Below are 16,181 nucleotides of genomic sequence, written 5' to 3'. Positions count from 1 at the left end.
ACAACTTAAAACTCTAACATTCTGTATAGTGCTTAAGTCAATCATCATCCTGCAAATGTAAGATACCATTAAAAAAGTTGTTGAAAACTATGAATATAATAGAGCATATGAAACTAATTAAGTTTCAAACTAATTAAGAAAACAGAACACTATGGATTACTGTAGACAAAGAACTTTAACAACTACTTTGTTACTAGAGAGATATTTAGAAACCGGTTCGGAAAAGTGAACACAGGCTGCTAGGTTACTTTTCAAATGTGCATATATTATGCCTAGGTGCTCCATACATTTTTTTGTAAGTTAACTAAGCATTAACACAACTGGTACTTTCTCATTCTAAAACCTCATATATCCACATCTTGTTCTGTAAGATCCCTGTGAGGTGTATCAAAACCAATTTCTATCAGCAACCCAAATAAGTAAGCACCTGCACTGAACCCTGTTGGGAACAAATCCATTTACATGCTTTTGAGACATAATGTTATTGGAAAAATCATCTCATCTGGGAATTCTCAGTATGTGGCAATCATTCATATTTTTTAACAATATTGGAAAGAAGTTAAATAGTACCCATATTCATGTCTTTCATGTAACATGAACCTAACTACAGACCCAACTCACTGCTTTAAGCAAGTCTTAGAATTTCCCTGTTTTCAAATTTATGACATTACACACATCTAAAAATACATTCAATAGACACTGTCAAGCTCTAGTTTGGTGATTATGCTGAAAAAAAGTGATCTAATGATACAGGCTTAAATCCACAGGCTTCAAGAGCAGTTTTCTGAAACTTGCATTAAGTAAAACTCCTTTATATCAACAATTTCAATTCAACTTAAAATGAACACCAAAGCATTGTCAGATAACTAGGAAAACACTTAAGTTGCTACTTCCATTCTGCTCTGCTTTTTCTAGGTGTTCATCTTTTTCTCAGTCACATGTAACTTTTCACTTTAGCATACAGGGGACATTTTACTGTTATGTACGTGATTTTCTTGAGTTCCACAACTAAAAGTTTACCCAGCTGACATATGACATTTTCCTTTTTTTCATGATTCAAAGCCCTCAGAAAGAGGAAATCCAGAAATATAGTCAAATTCAATGTTTTCAGATTTCTAACAAAATCTGCATTGGCTTTTTTTTTTTTTTTTTTTTTTTTTTTTTTTTTTCAATCTAAAACTACTGAAAAATACGTGGAATAACTTGTTTCTAAGGATTTTCCCTCTGACTTCTTTAAACAATAACATTTTTAGTTTATATAACCTCAGAAAACCAGATGTATTATGTCAATAATTAAGGGGCATAAGAGACCTATACTCATCACCAGAGTGATGTAAATCAACCTGTGTAAATAGAAGGCATCACAACACATTTAGCTCCTTTTCCTAATTTCAGCATAGAATTATTTTTGCAGACTATTTAACTAGCAACTATAAAGTTATAACCAGTTTTTCAATTATGATTTTAAAGCAAGCTACTAATTTCATTGAAGAAAGTGAAGCTATCTCTCCACAGGTGCAAAGTTCTTTGAGTATTTTGCTTTCAAAGTCAATTGAATATACATTTTCCTGCTGTGAATGACAAAAACATTACATCATAGAAGGATAAAAAAAGGCAAGTTGCACTGATAGTTTCCAGAGGTGTTCAGGAAAAGAGCAACACCATTTTCATCTGTATGTCTTTTTGGCTAAGTGCATAAAGAGAGGAAGCAGAGTCCTACCCTCCAAATAAAACAGGGGTCATGGATTTGCTAAAAACTATGAATATATTTCCGAGCTAGTGGTACAGTATATTGTTGGAAGTATCATATAAAGAACAGCTTCCTGATTAAGTTTAGCTTCAAATATACTAGAAGCAGATGTTTACATCTGAGGAAGAGCTTTTTAAGAAATTGCAATTCCTACTATTCAAAACAAAATAACAAAAACATCAGCATGTTCATATATAATAAAATGTTTGTTGTTTTGTTTGTTTTTGAAGTTTCTTTTTAAAAGGCTTTTGTTTTAAATACAAGCAGGAAAAAGCAGGTAAAGGCTACTTATACTCCTGTGATTTCTAACAACAACACTATGAGCATCTTTGCCACTGAAATATAGGTTTTCTGTGGTAAGTGAACAAAACCACCAGAAAATTTGTAGGGCCAAATTCTTTCCTGAGGTGCAACACAAAGTCCACAAATATGTTTTTTCAACTTGTCCAGAAAGCAGGAGGCTGCACTGTGACTTAAGTGCTACAAATGCAATTACAAATCCAACACTCCAAAAACTTTGTACCTCTATAGTCACAGCATCGATATCAGCAGACTAGAGACACCTAAACAAGTTTAGCAGGAGTCTGCTGTTACCAAAGCCACTTTTCCAGCTAAACTTTGCCTAGGAAGATTAATCTCCAAGGGCACCTAAACAAAAGGACAAATAAATTAAAAAAAAAAGAAAAAATACAAGTATGATACCACACATCCTCCAAGGGCTTAAAAAAAAAAAAACAAACAAAAAAAACCCCACACTAATGATTCTACATCTTACTAAAATTTAGGATGCGCAAATTAAATCTTAGAACATTTTACCACATGGGACCTCTGTACTAAACACTGCTATTTGTCCACTCAAAATCAAAACCAAAGCCACCTGTATTTACAACTTCATAATTACAACAATTAATATAACTGAATTAATACAGTTTCACCACAAGGAGATAACTTACAAACACCCTGGAAATGTCACAGAAGGAAACACATTGATACAATTTTTGAGTAGCCTTTGACTTTCGTTGTTTGCAGATGTGACCCAAAGAACTGAATTCCAAAGAGCTGCCACAGCTCAAGCGCTGTCCATGGTAGGAAAGGGTTTTCCACACTTCCAAGCCCCTGGAGTTTATTGGATCACTAAGCTCTAAGAGACAGGGCAGCCCTGGCTTCTCAAGTAACCATTCCAAAGCAAGATGATACCATGTAGCACATCCTATTACACACACTAAATGCCAACCTTGTCATTTGATTCAAGTCAAGTACAAAGTTTCTATTAACAAAAGACAGCAAGAAAGCCTCACAAAAAAACTACCATTTTTTAACCTATTAAAATTACACGACCCAAGAAGGCAAACTGTAATTCATTCCTCTCCAATTTTACTCTTGTGCATGAAACACCTCATATTCAAACTAAGAGGCAACAGTAATCAGACAGAGAGTTCCTTGGGCATATCTCTAAGTCTAGCACCCAAATTCCACATTCACATTGAAATTCCATAACGGGAAAAATATGGGTGAAAATCTCCACCAGCAGATGCAGGTGGTAGGTACAGAAACTCAATAAAAAACATTCATAAAACATCAGAGACTTTGGGTTTTTCTGCCTGAGAAAGAGAAGTCTCCAGAATAACCTTATAGTGGCCTTCCAGTACCTAAAGGGAGTCAACAAGAAAGATGCAGAGGGATTTTTCACAAAGGCATGTACAGAGAGGACAAGGGATAGTAGTTTTAAACTGAAAGACAGCAGGTTTAGATCAGCAATACAAAGAAGCTCCTTGTTTTGAGGCACTGGACAGCTTGCCCAGAGAAGTTTTGTTCAAGGTCAGGCTGGATGGGGCTTTGAGCTTCCCTGAGTGAAAGGTGACCCTTCTTACAGCAGGGGGTTGGAACTAGAAGATTTTTAAAGGTCCCTTCCAATTCAAGTCATTTTATGATTCTGTGATGCTACCTTGAACCATAAATGAGTTATGTGAATTTAAGAATTTGATTAAATTGGAAGAAAGGTTATCAGCATTCAACTACATTTTATTTTAATTTGGTTCTATCTTCTAAGATAGAAGTATTTCACTAATCTTTGTGATTTTGTAGGTAGACAAAAACATAATAATCTAATTTAAACACTGCAGCCATCTGAATAAACTCCTGTATTTGAGAAAAATACCTAACCAGTTTCTGAAATCATGGATTACCTGGAGGTAAATCAGGGTCAGGAGAAGCCGACTGCTGAACTCGCCGTGCTTTTACTGCTGATTTCATGCTTTCTGTGGTGCTGCGGTTTGTGGAACTGGAACCACAACTTTCGTGGTCTTCCTGCTAGAGGAAAAGAAAGCAATGAAGTCAACCAAACAGAAAGAAAATAAATGTGGGGAGAACTTGTAAAGGTTATGTAATTTCTGTTACTGTTTTTCCATCAATTCAATCCTGTACTACAGAAGTTGACACAAAAATAGCTGGAGGACAACATAAAATTAATACTTTCACTAATTTTAGTTTAAAAGAGAAACCTGTCATTTAAATATTTATTTCAACTGAACATATTTCTTCTAGATCCATTTCTGCTGAAACATTCCTTCAGAGACAGAGCCCTGCAGATTACCAAAACAAGTGTGAGAAACTACCTAACTCTATGAGCTTATATGCCTACACATGAAACCACCTCAGATGGTTCCAAGATGTCAGACTCACATCCTTCATAATACCACTAATTGAGCTGATTCATAAGGCAAAATATTTTTGCAGACTTCTATAACAGTAAAACATGACCCCAAATAAGATAAATGAACTGAGGGCACCTGCTCCTCTCGAGCTTCTCTTATAGTTCATTCAACATAAGGAATTCAGAAGCAGAAATATGGCTCATAATTCCAGAATGTGATACGAGCCTTTCAAGATGAGATATGCAGACACAAGAAAGCTTTAATTAGCTGAATCCAGGATTTTAAATACACCAATAGTATCCCCATTACGTTCCAGAGTGACAGTCTAACTACAAGGCTCAAGTGTAAGCCAACAGAAGTAATACAAAAATTCTTGCAAATGTACTAAAAGAACAGGTTAAAGAGCAAGCACAGCTTTTGACCTACACCAAATTATTTTGATAGACATAGTTTCCTACAGAAAAACTGAAAAATGCTTTCTGGGTCATGCCACTGATCATATCACACATTTGTTCACAAAAAAAAAAAGCTTTGGGTAACAAATGTCAGATAAGAATATTATAATTCATACTGTTAAGTCCTCCTAACACCAAAAGCAAGCAGCTTAAACTGTGTTGGGTTTTTGTACAGGACAGATCATGTGTTTCCCCACGTGCTGCCTGGTATTTCTAATATTCTCAGAGAAATTACAAATGGGAATCTTCACATTACTTGCTTTTTGATATGGACTTTTTTGCCACAAAAAAAAATTTATACATACAATGATACATTTCAAATGCAAATCTACAACTTCAAAAGGAACTGAAGAATTTTTTTTCCTTCCACTTTGTACTTAGAACAACAAAACAGAGAAATTATGTGATAAAAGGAAAATACTATTTCACTAAGTAAAAAAAAAAAAGAAGAGCAATATAATCTTAGTTGGAGGATTAAGTTAGAAGCTTTACCCCATTTGGGGCAATTGCATATAAGGCAGACATATTCATATATTAGAAAAATAGATGATAGCTTCTAAAAGAAGGACAAGTTACCATAATAATGAGTTATCATAAGTTACTAGTATAGTATTGAAAAGCAAGCTGTTGAATGTTTTTAATCTATGGGTTTTTGGCCATTTCAGTCATACAGGAAAGTCTCATTCCAGTGCATAAAAACCCCATAATGGGTGTTGAGAATCAGCTCTGTTTAGAGGGTAATTGTTTTCTCATCTCTGACAAACTTCTAACACTTTTCATCAAGGAATGCAAGTCTCCTGAAGACTCTCTCTGAACTATGAAGCCATTTCATCAGAAAACCACCTCTCTCTTTATGGCCCACCTGACAGAGATAAAGAAAGAGCTTCAAGCTTTCATTAAGCCCAGCATGATAGAAGCTTCTTCATCAACCTATAATCTGACATCAGCATAGCTCAACTCTCCTTCCTCTCCAGTTTACTGAGAAAACTTAGACCATACACTCTTAATATAAAATTTTTTAAATAACTTTTAGCTATACTTTTTCCTGGACACTAGTTCACTGTAGCACAGAAATATTTTTTCAGGTAAATCACTACACAACTATTTATATTTTGAACTTGCAGAAAAGCCCAAGCTCAATTACCACATTTCCTTCTTCCCCAAGCTCACTCATGGATTAGCACAGAATGTTGTGCTGCAACTATTTAATGACTTGGTCTGATAGGATCACATTACATCTGACTTTTAATATTTTGTGTCAGCTACCAAATAAAGGGAAGGGGAGAACGGAATGGGCAAATTCTTTGTCTGAAGTGTTAATTCTATCAAGCCTGATTACATTCAAGTCCACCTTTTCTATCTACATACTGCTATAATTATGTTCAATACATGCTCTCAAAACTTCACAAAATCTATGCAGCATTTATGCGCACTATGAGCAAAGATGAAGAGTAGTTTAAGCTTTTGCCACTTTCAGAGAGCTAGGAATAAACACTAGCACTTTGGCTTTTGTTTATTTGAAGGAAAGTAGAGGAAAATTCTTAATTTTGAAATGAAGTCTCAAATCGCAATCTATAAAGTTATTATATACAATCAGCTTTTTGTATTTTCCTGAGCTACAAGTCTGTTGTGATGGGAAATGGTTGTAAATCACAGCAAGTTGGACCTAAACACAAGCAAAAATGTACATGTTCCAAAATGGTGCCAAAACAAAACAAATTCATCTCAGAAAATACACCTGTGTCAACTAACAGAGTACATCTACACTTAAGAAGAATTCAAACTGACCAACATTTTTAAAAAGCATGGGGTTTCTTTTTATGTAATCTGGGATAACATCCATTTATTTCCTTAGAATACAGAATTATCAAAAATATTTTTGGGAGCTGCAGGAGTTGGGTTTGGGTTTTCTGAGCATGAACATACACACCATTTTTCACAACAGTTACTGATATTTTATAAGTCAAATGTATTCTTCAATAACTTCAATGAGATGATAAGAGTGGCCATGAACTTAAAAAAAAACTACTCCTAAGCACACATATATCCAGAAGGTTTCTGTATCTGCACACTTCTGCTCAATGTTAATTTTAAGAGCACACTATTAATTTCTCAAACATGTGGTTGTCTCATAAGCCCAGAAGTAAAACATGTTCATTAAAGAGATGGGGAAAGTTCCAAGGAAACTGCCAAAACTAGCATAATTATGAAACTATTTAAAACTGGAACCAACTAGAGTCACACGCTGTGTCTAGATCACAGTGATGTCATCAGAAACACCCAGCCAAAAAGCACTAAAATTACTGCACTCCCATAAATCCACCTCACACCAGATGACAAACATTTAAAAGTTGAAGTCAAAATCGTAATGGTGGTGGGAAGGGGGTTACATTCTACAAGTGCTAATGACTGTAGTTACGGTATGAGATTTGATAAATGCCCATTCATTTTAGCATTAATGACAGTGATTGCAAACAACAGCCACATCAGTGGAAAACTAAAAATACTCCTGATATATCTAGAGAGGTGATTTTTAAATAATATAACACTTACAAAAGCATCTCTTCCCACTAGCTTGTATCATAAGTAAAGCCTAGACAATTGAAATTTGAACAAGAGGTCCTGTTTTGGGGTGCTGTACTGCAAATAAGACAAACACAATTTTGCACAACCAGACTCCTTTTTCACTTTTGACAGATGTGTCAGATACAGTAGCCAGCTGAGATGTTTTTATGAAGCACTATGGTTAGTTCTAGAACTATGCAAGTCATAAGTAACATGTTAAAGACACCTAGGCTAGTAAGGTTATATTCAAGTTCTTCAGTCAATTTTCTACGGGAATTTAAAACCATCATTGTAAGGTTTAGAGTAAATTACAATTGACAACGAACACGTAACAGATGAGGTCTATTTTGATCTTTCCTAATAAGTGGAGTTTATAATCTTTGTTCATTATTCTTTCCTTTGTTTATTATGCTTTCCAAGCTCAAAACAGTTTTCTTCTTTAAAAATATACACACTTTAAAACACACAAATCCTATTCAACACACAAGATCTCCAAAATGCCTCATAAGCACACTTGACCGGAAAATAATATTCTCTTGGAGATCACTTGGATATTTATGCAAATACTTTTCCTCTGCTTCCATAAAACCAAGTTAGAAAAGAAAATTTGTTTCCACAGAAACAAATAATAATAAAAAAAAAACTGTTTAAAACCAATTAACATTATGAATTAAAATTTTAAAACCCAAACTGATTCAAATTACCTACTACACAAACTTACAGAGTACTCCACCCCATTTTTTTCCTTTTCCTCTATAAAATTTGCTTTTTTTCATCCTTTATCATTTCTAAAACAATAAGCTTATTGTCCTTTACAAGTCGTTAAAAGATATCTATTCATATTTCTGTAAAGTGTATTTTAAATGGCAAGATGCAAGAAATGCAAAAGTGTCATTAACTTTCCACTACTGGACAGTGTTCATATGGCTTAGCAGCTGGCTGCCTGTGGTGTGGCAAGACTAGAAGGAATATTCAGGATGTGTCCATTTTAGCAAGGCCTTTGACACAGTGTCCTCACATGGGCAGTCTCCTCATTCACAGACTGGTGAGATATCAACTGGATAGTGAAAAAAGTGATAGTGAAAAAAGCAGCTGAACCACTGAGCTCACAGGGTTGTGATCAGAAGACAAATTCCAGCTGATGACTGGTTACTTGTGCCATCATTACCAAGTCTGTGGTGTTCAACAGGCACACTAAAGACCTGAAGATGGGATAGAGTGCACTCTCTTTAAAACTATGGCTAGTACCAGCCTAGGGAGGGGAACAGCCTGGGCCGGGCTGCTATTATAGTGTCCTTGAGCAGATGAAGAAATGGGGAGTCAGGAATACAGTGAAACCCAGATGTAAATGCTGAGTGCTGGAGTAACCAGGATAGAGATACTCTGGAATTGCAGACTATAAGCCAAACCCCTCGAGCAGCTTTTCAGAAACCAATCCAAGGGTCCCAGGCTGCCCATGAGTCAGCAGTGTGTCTCTGCTGCAAAGGCCAACTGTGTGCTGGGCTGTATCAGCAAGGGTGGAGCCAGGGGCACAACTATTCTCCCTTAGATCCCTGTGAGACTCTCTATGGAATAGTGCACCCAGCCAAGGGCTCTCCAAGACACTCCAGAAGCAGATCTATAGAGGAACTCCATGGTGGTTAGGGCACAGAAGCAACCTCCTGTGCTCTCTCCCAAAGAAGATTTAGATAACTTAGGATAGTCTGGAGAAGGATGATCCCACTGCTGCCTACAATTACATACTAGGAGGGTCCAGAGAAGTTGGAGCAAGACTGTGTCTGTTGCCATTCATCTCTTCATGGTACAAATCTGAACTGTGCAATTCCAAGCAGGGCAAGCTCTTTTTTATCATTTGGAGGTGATCAAGTATTTAACTTGCTGCCCAGAGAGGTGGTAAAGTCTCAGTCCTTAGAGTTATTCAGCACTTTGCTGGCCAAGCCCTGCAGCAGCCCATTCTAATTGGACTTGCTTTGGAGCAGATCATCACCAGAAATCATTCCAAATTGCATTATTATTCCTTTGCATGCAAAAATGAAACAAGTAATACAAATTTTTAAAAATATTATCATTAAAATACACAATTTCACTAAAATGGTAAGCATCATCAAGATCGTGCTTCAAAAGGATATCTGGTTCTTTTCCACTGCTACACAGTTGCTAATATGGATTATACATAAACAGATTCATAGTACACTTGTAACCTCCTAACAACATTTCTGATGGCTAACACAGGTTAAGCACTGCTTAAAAGTAAGTACAGAAAATTAATTTTATTTTTTTTTTAATGAACAGCAAACTAGATCCAGTGACCCACATATGACATCTGTACATCTTTTGCAAGGTGTGATTTAATAGTCTAATGCACATTTACTTAAAAATTATGTAAATATATATTTCAAAATTATGACAGTGTAAAATATTGACGACAGTTTAGCCAAATCAGGCTGTGTTCCAATTTTGAAGAATAATTAAGGAATTCTGTATTACATATACAAATTTCAGGTTCTATATATATATATACTTCTAGTACTTTCAGAAGACTATTTAAGACTGCCCACTTTTTTAACCAGAACAAAACTCAATTTTAAATCTTCTTAAATCACATACCTCAGAGTGAGTACTCAAAGACTGAGGTCTGCCTTTCTCTATGGCAGACAAGAACATGATGGAAAGCCTTTTTTTTTCCTACCAGAGTTTTTTTTTTTTTTAATACTATTTCATGTAATTTCATGTAAAAACACATTAAAAATAAACTCTTAATAATAGGTCTCAGACTACGAAGGAGAAATACCAAGGAATTTGAGGAAGAGATGCGGTGAATGGAGCAAATAAACAAGGTTTAAGTCTGGTTAAGCAGAACAGACAATCTGGAGCAACCAAAAAAAATTTAGACAAGGTGTCAGCCTCTATTTGCCTCTTGTTGCATATGATCTTGGCTGATGTTAAATTAACAGAAACAACCAGCAGTGATGACCAACAAGGCACATTTAAGATACATGCATTAGAGGAAGGCATTACATCCAGTGGATATAAGCTCATAAACTTTGTTGTGTTAATTCTATGTTAGCATGGCAAAATCTGCTCCAAAATAGAGGCACAAGTTAAAAATCGACAAAAACACTGTGGACAGGGTAAAAAGCTGCCACAGCAGCCCCAAAGGCAAGTTATGAAGCTCTGTAAGCAATCTGCTGCACTGTTACCACAAAACATGTGCCATCTTCCTATTGATTTCTGGATAACAACATCTCCCTGTGATGTTGCTACTGCTTTGATGAGCTGATTATCCAGAGTATTTGAAAGGAACATTCCTTTGTTTACAAGAAAATGTGCTGTCAAGCATCTGAAAGCCTATGGTGATATGGTCATACAGCCAAAGATAAACAGAACTGGCTGTTCTCACTAAGTGGTTCTCAGAAATACACCCCAATTTCTCAACACTCAAGACAGAGTAACAAACAAAATGACTTTGCAAGTTCTTTCTGAGGGGAGTTGTACAAATATTCTTCTTTCTATTGTGTAAAGAAAGTTGTATTATAAACTGTTCACTGATCATCTAGTAAAGTTTCTGATACATTTACCGTTGTTTTCTAAAAATTATGAGGCCACCTACCATGATGTAAGTGCTTTTTAATAGAAATAAACATCTAAAATTACTTTTCTGCAATTCCTTCTAGGATAAGCTTTTTCAAGATTTCATTGTCTCATGTCACAACAAGTTTGTGCAGTGCTTTGCTTGCGGGAACATGGGTGGAGTGTGTTATTTCTGTAGTATTATTCTGCATTTAATATCAAACAAAGTGAAGTGTGATGCATGACTAGAACTCTCAAAGCAAAAAAAAAAAAAAAAAATCAACCCAAAATAAGAAATATTACAGTAGCAACTGGTACCTATATTCAAGATTTGGCATCACTGTAGAAGAAAAGACGGAAGGGATAAAGAAAGTCAATTCTGAAATGTTTGTTCCACAAAATTTCAGTATATAGAATTTTAACTAAACCAGGTTGACTGTAAGGAAAAGTCAAGAGGAAAGACATAGCAGAAAGGTGAGCTCCTTCAGCATAACTGGTATTGCAGGCTGAAATGGGTCATTCTGGCCCATACATTCTCTGCAACTGAAAATGAGAAAGAAGAGTAACTGAAACAGTTTAAAGGACTGGGAGAAAAGAGTGACAGAAAATATGCTCAGGAGAACAGACTGAAACCTAAGAGAAGTTGCCCACATTTCCACCCTTTTATCCGACTTGTGTTCAGAAACAAACAAAATTAACAGTGACAAAATAACAGATATTTATTTCAAGAATCTCTTGAAAAATAAGTCAGAACAAAATAGGATATATATTTCAAATTTGAGCAATTTATCTCCACACATGAAAACTCCAGACCAGTCTGACTGTTCCACTGTCATCCAGCCTCACACACAATTTTGGGGGCCTGTTAGAGGAGTGTCTCACCCTCTTCCATGTCCAGCTATTGAACTGCTCAGCACTACAACAAACATACATTTTTCTTACACCTCCTGCTTATATTTTTGTGTGTGCAACTTTGGAAGACATTACCAAAGACTGGACATACTCTCATCCTTGTTGCAGGTGCCTTAAAATATTTGGAATGGCTGAGAAGCAATTCTCCAGTATTTATCAAGCCTGGTCCTGCAGTGTTTACCACGACATCAAAATACCACTGTAAGCATGGCTCAGTCACATCACTGATTCATTAAATAACACCTGGGAACCATTAGCAAAAGTCTGATCCATTCAGGTCACTCTCTCATACTCTCTTCCACCTGCTAGAGGGCTAGCACTGGTCTCTAGCACTATTTCACCTGGCCCCAAACTTCACCAAGACATCACTTTCCTTTGTGGTGGTAGATGATTGATAATATTTGCTTCCCTGCACAGCTCTGGTAGGTTGCAGTTCAGCTCTATTTCACACTTTCTTTAGAGGGTACTTTCCCCTAACACATTTCCTACTGGATTTTATTAGAAAGCCAGATCCCATGTGCAAGAATTCTCTCAACCAAACACCTGCCAAGGATGTAGTAATAATTTTTATTACAACATAACCTTGCCACCCACTTCCTCCAAAGAAAGGTAGAATACTGTCCAGACCAAATTTTCTCCTAATCCCAAACACTACTGAATAGCAGACCTACAGCAAGGTGCCTGCAAATTGAGTAATCCTCAGCTCTCAAGTTTCCATCATCACAATAAACCTCTGATATATAACAGTGAAAGGCCTGAGGCACAAAGCCTTGCCTGGAGAACTTGCTATGCAAGCAAGTTCTTTTCAGTGATGAGCATCCTTTGGATAGGGCTTGGCTTTTGGTGGGTGCTGGGGATGGAAAGAGAGCAAAGAGGGAATGAAATGGCAATGAATTATACATGCCAATGTCAGAAGGAAGAGTCTACCCACTAGGGTGCTTCCAGCTGCTTGATCTTCTCAAGTGTTTAGGTTATGCTTACAAGTGACTAATTCCCCATCAAAATTGTTTGAAATTAGTCAGTAGGTTCAAAATTTCATGGGGCAGTGCAAAAAAAGTAGAGAAGACTGAATGACAAAGCCATGCACATCCAGTTTCCTTAAGATTTCAATCTTAACACCCATTGCAACTGAAAAGTATTTGAGTCAGAGATTTTAGCCTAGAAGTCCTTTCTCCCTCAGTGTCCAAGAACCAACAACAGGGACTTCTTCCTAAGGCACTACTCTTCAGGACATTTTTGCCACTACAAGGTTCAAGCAGAAAGATTTCTCAGCCACAGGCACTGAAACACTGCAGTTTTCACTGCATTCTGCAAATCCAGAAGTATGGGCATTTCACTGAAGAAAAAGTGACATCTCAGCATACAATATGATCTTCAAAGGAAACTGGAACACCAATATAGCAGTAATAAAAATTCTTCTCCTTTTCAAAAACTAAGCACAATCTTTACAAAAATAATAGCAATGGCTTTTTTAGTATTATGTTAAGACAAAATTTCATTTTCAAACTTCTTTCCAATAGTTCTTCTCATGTATGTTTTTCATATATTCTATGAACATACATGTAACACTATGTCATTGTATTAATGCTACATATGAATATTCAAACAAATTCTACTAGTATAATTGTACATTACATTTTAGATACTTCCATCTGTCTGAAACATAATTTCTCTTAACTTACATAGTTTTCTTACTTTCTAGCTGATCACATTCTAAACACAGAAGCCTAGCTGAGAGCTTCATTTTTTAGTTGTCTCAAACAAAACTTCCATATAATTTCCCAAAATGCTTGTCTTTAAACTTTCAAGTGCACAGTAATAGCTTTGCAGTATTTCTAACAACTCACTTGCAAATTTGTACTTTATTTTTATTCTTTTAAGCTGAACTTCAGACACCATGATGGAGAAGAGATTTGCACCAAATGTAATTTATCAATTACGTTTTATTTAACATTATTTTAAACCATGGACTAAACTACAAAGCTGACTGAATGGCTGCAAAAACTTCCTAGTTAATCAATGCTAAAAAGTACACATAAGAGCAACTTTCTCAAAATATGTAGCTACAGGTTTTCTATTTATAATTAGTCTTTTCTTTTGCAATTGTCAGTCTGTAATGTGTAGAGCATTTCAGAGAACTTATTCCTATTTATAATGCTCTGCTTTTTAAGTAAGAAAGCTTTTGAAACATTAACTTAAACCTAAATAAACAGTAATTTATCTTCTAAAACAGCCAGCAGTCTATCACACCAAACCACCAGAATGTTATATATTAAGTCAAGTGCAGCTGTCAGCACTACACTGTAAATGCTGCAAAGTTTTACAAAAGATGTCTATATTATAACATAATATAACATGTAATTTTTTATCACATTGCTTAATTTAAAATAAAGTGTGCCTCTTCTCGGGCAGCATGGACTCTATACCAGGATTCAACATTTGTTATTCTTTCCAGTGAACATTATGCTCATGTCACTTCCTTACACAAATCTGAATGTTTAGAGTTCAAATATACCTTTCTTAACACTAACTAAAGGGATGACTTTTAACATCAAATAAATAAAAAAATAAAATAAAAAAAACACTTCCAAATCTGTGCCAATCGTTTTGAATTAAAAATATTTTTTATTCTTGGTCCAAATTGCAATGAAAGACTAAGGAGGAGTTTAAGACAAGGTAGGAAAGTGAATGTCAGAAAGAAATGAAGCTGAGTGCCCAAGGGAACAAAACATAAACATTCTGAAAGGAGCTAGAGAGACAAAACTGTTACTGTTTGTGCTCAACTGCCACTCCAGCCACGTGCAACAGGAAGAAATTAAAAACTGGACAACAGGATGGAGAAATAAGATTGAAAACAACTAGGGGGAAAAAATATGTATGTGGGAAAGTAAAAAAAAGCTTGGAAATATCCTCTAATCTCACATAATGCCAAGAAGGAAAGCTCAGGGAGCATTTAGTGAGGAAGGAGAAAATATATCTTATTTCAAATCAAAACATGGAACAACATCTGTAACAAAACAACTGAATAACATCAGCCAAAAAATAAAAAGTTAGAAAAGAAATTAAACTCACAGAAGTATTCTCTTAGATCATTAATTCTTCATTATTTTATCTATTAGTTTACTTTGTGAGATCTGTTTTACACATTTAAGTTTGACAAAAGCAGTCACAAGTAACATATCATTAAGTCAACTCATTTAAGTCTCACTAACACTTATTTTCCAAGGTATATACTGGTTACAGTGGTGCATAGTTGCAGCACCTTCAAAAACTACCCTAAGGTGTACTATTCAAAATACTATGAATTCACTACTTTAACTGCATTCATGTCAAACTAAAAGAGCTTTTCTTGACTGATGCTTTTTATCTGCAGTCCTGAAGAGCAATAGATAATTTCATTAGTCAGAAGGCAAATCTTTCACTTTAAAAGTCTTTCTGTAAACTGTAGATAATACTAACAATTTAAGGACAAGGACAATCAAGGATTGTCCACCCCTAGCAATCACCCAGGGATCACGCTCATGCTTTGGCACCCTCCTGGGGCACAGACCATGGTCCTTTCACTCCTGAATCCACCACACACAGACAAACACCCTCCATCTATTCTATCCAGGCAGGTCTCCTCACTACTCTCCTCCTTCTCCCTCAAACAGACTGCAGACCAAATCTTTACTCTATAGCTCACAGAGTGAAATGAACAAAGCTGAAAACTGCAACTATCACTTCTGAATGTGTCTTAACTACCATGAAAATAAATTCCTAAACAGAGTTTAAAAACTATGTATGTTCAACAAGAAGTATTGACACATACAGACTTCTAAAGTGCTCTGGAAACACAAAGCTCTAAAACACATCACTTAAAGCCATGCTTTATTCTGAAATCTTGCCATGTAAGCACAGTCAATTCTCAAGACTTACTGCTGTGGGAGAAGACAAGTTTGTGATTCATTGAACAAAGAAATTAAGTATTTGTTTTATATTTTGTAAGAAAAAAAATGTACCTAAAAAAAATGTCATATAGTTAACAGGCCTACACATTTTCATTTCCAAATTTCCTAGCAAAGAACACAGGATACAGAGAACCACACACCTCCACTTCACACCGAACAAGTATTTGAAGCACCGAGTGCCTAAATAGCCCTTTTTGTGTGTTTAAGTCAAAATCAGGCTGAAAGCTGCAACAAAATGTTCAGAGAAACAATATACTGCACATAAAGGAAGTTACTGCAGGACATGACTGTGGCAGTGCATCTTTCTGATGAGAGTCTTAACATA

At 35.8% G+C, this 16,181-nt stretch overlaps 1 protein-coding gene across 11 annotated transcripts in view; it reads right to left on the bottom strand.

Annotated features, from left to right (window-relative positions):
* The window catches only part of VPS13B (vacuolar protein sorting 13 homolog B), a 425,465-nt gene that overhangs the window by 377,622 nt on the left and 31,662 nt on the right, over positions 1-16,181 (bottom strand). For 6 of the 11 annotated variants that reach the window (XM_079302470.1, XM_079302474.1, XM_079302464.1 and 3 more), the window contains exon 4: positions 3,937-4,060. In XM_079302470.1, the coding sequence (XP_079158596.1) occupies positions 3,937-4,060 (124 nt within the window). The remainder of the gene's footprint in view (positions 1-3,936; positions 4,061-16,181) is intronic. The other 5 variants (XM_079302475.1, XM_079302471.1, XM_079302468.1 and 2 more) reach the window with 1 other exon arrangement.

The sequence above is a fragment of the Erithacus rubecula genome (assembly GCF_903797595.1).
Source record: "Erithacus rubecula genome assembly, chromosome: 3".
NCBI classification, from domain to species: domain Eukaryota; kingdom Metazoa; phylum Chordata; class Aves; order Passeriformes; family Muscicapidae; genus Erithacus; species Erithacus rubecula.
Note: the sequence above shows the minus strand (reverse complement) of the source record. Positions and strands in the feature narration are given on the sequence as shown.